General features: G+C 52.3%; 1 protein-coding gene across 1 annotated transcript; it reads left to right on the forward strand.

Moving 5' to 3' along the window:
- The first annotated feature begins 1,225 nt into the window (after positions 1–1,225).
- LOC100281864 (uncharacterized) lies at positions 1,226–3,008 on the forward strand. Its single transcript, NM_001371795.1, has one exon. The coding sequence runs from the start codon at positions 1,362–1,364 to the stop codon at positions 2,556–2,558; it is 1,197 nt and encodes a 398-aa protein (NP_001358724.1). The 5' UTR covers positions 1,226–1,361; the 3' UTR covers positions 2,559–3,008.
- The last annotated feature ends 1,627 nt before the right edge of the window (positions 3,009–4,635 follow it).

Genomic DNA, 4,635 nt, shown 5'->3' on the forward strand with positions numbered 1-4,635 from the left:
CATATAGCTACACCCCCATTGTACACCTGGACCCTCTCCTTGCATCTATAAAAGGAAGGTCCAGGGCCCTCATACGGGAGGGTGGTCGCGCGGGAGGATGGGCTGACGAACCGGCTCACACTCTCTCTCTCCCTCGCGAACGCTTGTAACCCCTACTGCAAGCGCACCCACTCTGGCGCAGGATAACACGAGCCGCGGTTTCCCCCTTGTGTTCCATCTCGCGCCAACCCATTTGGGCTGGGGCACGCAGCAACAATTTTACTCGTCGGTCCAGGGACCCCGGGGTCGAAACGCAAACAGCATAGTTAACGGTCATCAACCTTAGACGGCTGCTGACGGTGTTTTGTCGAGTGCCTCGTTGTGCCGAGAGCCAGACACTCGACAAATCCGTCTTTGTTGAGCGTCTTTTGTATACCGAGTGTTTTTGTTTGCCGAGAGTAGCACTCGACAAATTAAAATATTTACACTCGACAAAGCTCTAGACACTCGACAAAGGAACCTGTTTCCGCTAGTGCTACTAGCTAGTGTACGTACCGGACCACACCGCCAATACAAAGAGGACACACACGCTAGCTAGCAGCAGTACTAGCACTGAAGTTGGAACCATGCACTAATCTAGAAATGACTAGGTTTCGATCGATCGAATTCGAACCCCGGCCGGAACTCCATGAATGTTGAGTACGATGGATACTTACACAAACAGCTGGTGGTTAGGCAGCATGCATGCGCGCATATCCACTCAGCACAGGATCCATCCCATGTTGTTGCTATTGTTGGTTGGTAATGGCTAATGATAATAAGCATGTGCATATGTCCTCTGTTATTAGGTGTGCTGAGCCCAGCTATATAGATAGAGCTCGCTATCATGCAATGCAACGCATGCATGCATGGTCCTCGATGCATGTTTATTATTATTCCCAGCCGGCCCCACGATTCTATATATTTTCTACACACGTACACGGTACACGGACCGGACGCGCGTGCTTTGCTATATATACCGATTGCAGGTGCAGGCTGCGCAGAGCAGAGCTGAGGAGAGAACCAGATTCGGCTGCCGCATGCCTGCATTGGGGATTATATTAATGATAATACAACTAATCCCACTCCCACCCATTGCCCGCATCAGCCGCCACGTCAACTTCCTCCCTATCGCCGTTCGTTGGGTTCCATTCCAGCGCCAGCCCCCTCCCCTATTTAAACCCCATGAGTGCAACCCCTCCTCCTACACGACCCGCGCCCATTGCATTGCATCGCATTGCATCCGTCTCTCTCATCTCACACTCCACCGATCCATCCATCGCATATCCACAAAGCTCGCCCAGAGTACTACTAGTCGTGTAGAGTGCTAGACTGATCGGTCCATGGCGGCGGCGGCGAGCAGGACGGTGTGGGTGAACGGCCCCATCGTGGTGGGGGCGGGGCCGGCGGGGCTGTCAGTGGCGGCGTGCCTGCGGGAGCGCGGGGTGCCGTCCGTCGTTCTGGACCGGGCCGACTGCATCGCCTCGCTCTGGCAGCGCCGCACCTACGACCGCCTCCGCCTGCACCTGCCGCGCCGCTTCTGCGAGCTCCCCGGGATGCCCTTCCCCGCCCACTACCCGGAGTACCCCACCAAGCGCCAGTTCGTGGAGTACCTGCAGGCCTACGCGGACCGCGCCGGCGTGGAGCCGCGCTTCAACCAGGCCGTCACGTCCGCGCGCTACGACGAAGCCGCGGGGCTCTGGCGGGTGCGCGCGGAGGACGTCCTCGCCTCCACTTCCACCACCGAGTACATAGGCCGCTGGCTCGTGGTCGCCACGGGCGAGAACGCCGAGCGCGTCGTCCCGGAGTTCGAGGGCGCCCGGGACTTCGCGGGGCCCGTCTCCCACGTCGCCGAGTACAAGTGCGGCGAGGCGTACCGCGGCAAGCGCGTGCTGGTCGTCGGCTGCGGCAACTCCGGCATGGAGGTCTGCCTCGACCTCTGCGACCACGGTGCGCTCCCGTCCATGGTGGTCAGGGGATCGGTGCACGTCCTGCCGCGGGAGATGTTGGGCGTGGCCACCTTCTCCGTCGCCGTGTTCCTCCTCCGCTTCCTGCCGCTGCGGCTGGTGGACGCCGTCCTCGTCCTCCTCGCGCGCCTCTTCCTCGGCGACCTGGAGAGGCTCGGCATCCGGCGCCCCGCGTGCGGCGGGCCGCTCCAGCTCAAGAACGCCAGGGGCAGGACCCCCGTGCTCGACATCGGCGCCCTCGCCAGGATCCGCTCCGGCCACGTGCGGGTCGTGCCGGGGATCAGGAGGCTCTTCCGCGGCGGCGCCGAGCTCCAAGACGGCCGCCGCGTCGCCGCCGACGCCGTCATACTGGCCACCGGATACCACAGCAACGTCCCACAGTGGCTCAAGGGAAGCGATTTCTTCACCGAGGAAGGGTACCCAAGGGTGGCGTTCCCGCACGGCTGGAAGGGGGAGTCGGGGCTCTACTCAGTCGGATTCACCAGGAGAGGCCTCTCCGGCGTCTCCTCCGACGCCGTCAAGGTCGCGCAGGACATCGCCGTGGAATGGGAGAAGCAGACCTCCAAGAGATGATGAACAACTGAAGATGATGGATGCCCATCATCAGCTTACCGACTGATGATGACCTCTCGTTGATGGACGACCTGGTAACTCCACGTATCTTGCCATCACGCATGTGTGTCCAGAAAGCAGAACTCGACATAATGTGCCCAAAGGCTTGTCCAAGCACGAGTTCAGAGATATAGAGGTGATCAACTTGGAGCTGACATGTTCTGGGAAACAGAGGAGAGAAGAAGCGTCGTCGGCGGCGGCGGCGGGAAAAACTGGAGAGCGGGGCGGGCCTCATCTCATGGGGTGCTTCGTGCTTGGGCTGGCAATGGCAAGAAGGCCGGCTGGACGTACTGTGCGCGTCACGTAGTAGTAGAGCCCAGATTTTGCTGTACCCATGGGCCCTTATAAATTTATGTATGGAGTTGACAACGAGAAGACCGAATAATATAATCTCCGTCGGTTTAAAAACTCAGCTAAATTATCGAAACAGATTTGGCACTGTTAGCTAGGATAGAAAAAGGAAATATATATATATATATATATATATATATATATATATATATATATATATATATATATATATATATATATATATATATATATATATATATATATATATATATATATATATATATATATATATATATATATATATATATATATATATATATATATATATATATATATATATATATATATATAGCTTGAGAACATCATCCAGCAGCAACATGTGCCATTCTCTCCTCTGTACCCTAAACCCTAAAAAACATTGAGAGCAACCCAAGGTGTGGAGGTGGAACCGGAAAGAAAAAAGTGAGCTTGAACACAATGTTTTTTCCCCCCAATCATGCTAAATCCACCAAGCTTCAGCACGTTGATGGATCGGAGTCCTGATCGAAGAATGCACTCGAGGGCTAGCTTGTGGCGATTCCTGAGCACATCCCCTGTTTGTTTAGGCATGGTCTCGTGCGAAATTGTGAGTCTGTACAGGCACTACAGGAGGAAAGCGATCTGTCTGAAGCATCGGCGCTGTTCCCAGTCCCGTGTCCTGGCGTACGTGTCGTTCTCGGTGGCTAGCAGGATCGCCGATTCTGGCGTCGTTTTCCGCTGTGGCAAATTCAATTCGGCGAGAGATCTCGATTCAGCGGCCGGCCAGCAAGGTGTCGCCCGGCGTCGCTGTTTCAAAACAGTCAAAAACCGCCATCAGATTAATAAATTTCCTTCGTACCCGGTTGCTTCTACTACACTACCACCACTCTCATATACCAAGTGGCGGAATTTCAAGTGGGCCAACAACTTGGCGGATAAATCTCATGTGTGTCTTAATTGTCCTCTTTTTCATTTACCTCGCTTGTCAACTCCATAAACTAAATATTAGAGCATGTACATTGTTAATTAACGTAGAGGACTTTGAGGTATTTAAAGACGCTATGTGCAAAAAAAATCGTGGAGTCGTCTCTCCGTGAAGAAACGCCTATGTCTCGTAACCTAAATAGCAACAGACGTCACACCTTCCATTATACGAGTTCGAAGTCTGTTCTATCGATACGTTGTTGTACAAGCGCATTTACTTCTATATTTATTAATAAACTATATTTATAGACATTATATAGTATAATAGAGTCTTTTAGTTGTCTTGTATGGAAAACTATTTTACCGTCTCTTCACTATACATGTCCTTATTAGTTCTCTGAGTACATAGGTATTATTATCATCAAATTCTATAGTTAAGGATCGATTGCACTTACAAGCACGTACGAGGACTACGTACTCTAGATCTGATCAGTGGAAGTCTCCTTCCACAGCTTCATCTTCTCCTGAGCAGTGGTTGCAATGCTAACAACCTGGGGATGGGGGGGTTTGGTGTGTAGAGCAAGGGTGAGTACACATCAACATACTCAGCAAGTATCCTGTTTGGCTGTAGTGGACTAGCTTTATGTGGGGGATAAGTCAAGCAGTTGCTTTTAGTTGGTCAGATTATTATTTACTAATAGAAAGCCAGGTTTTAGCATTAACCCGAGTTATTAGCCCGATGTACCCTTTCCAAACGGAAAGAATACCACTTACCAGTGCCATAGTCATAACCAAAACCATCGAT

Source organism: Zea mays, chromosome 2 (assembly GCF_902167145.1).
Source record: "Zea mays cultivar B73 chromosome 2, Zm-B73-REFERENCE-NAM-5.0, whole genome shotgun sequence".
Classification (NCBI taxonomy): domain Eukaryota; kingdom Viridiplantae; phylum Streptophyta; class Magnoliopsida; order Poales; family Poaceae; genus Zea; species Zea mays.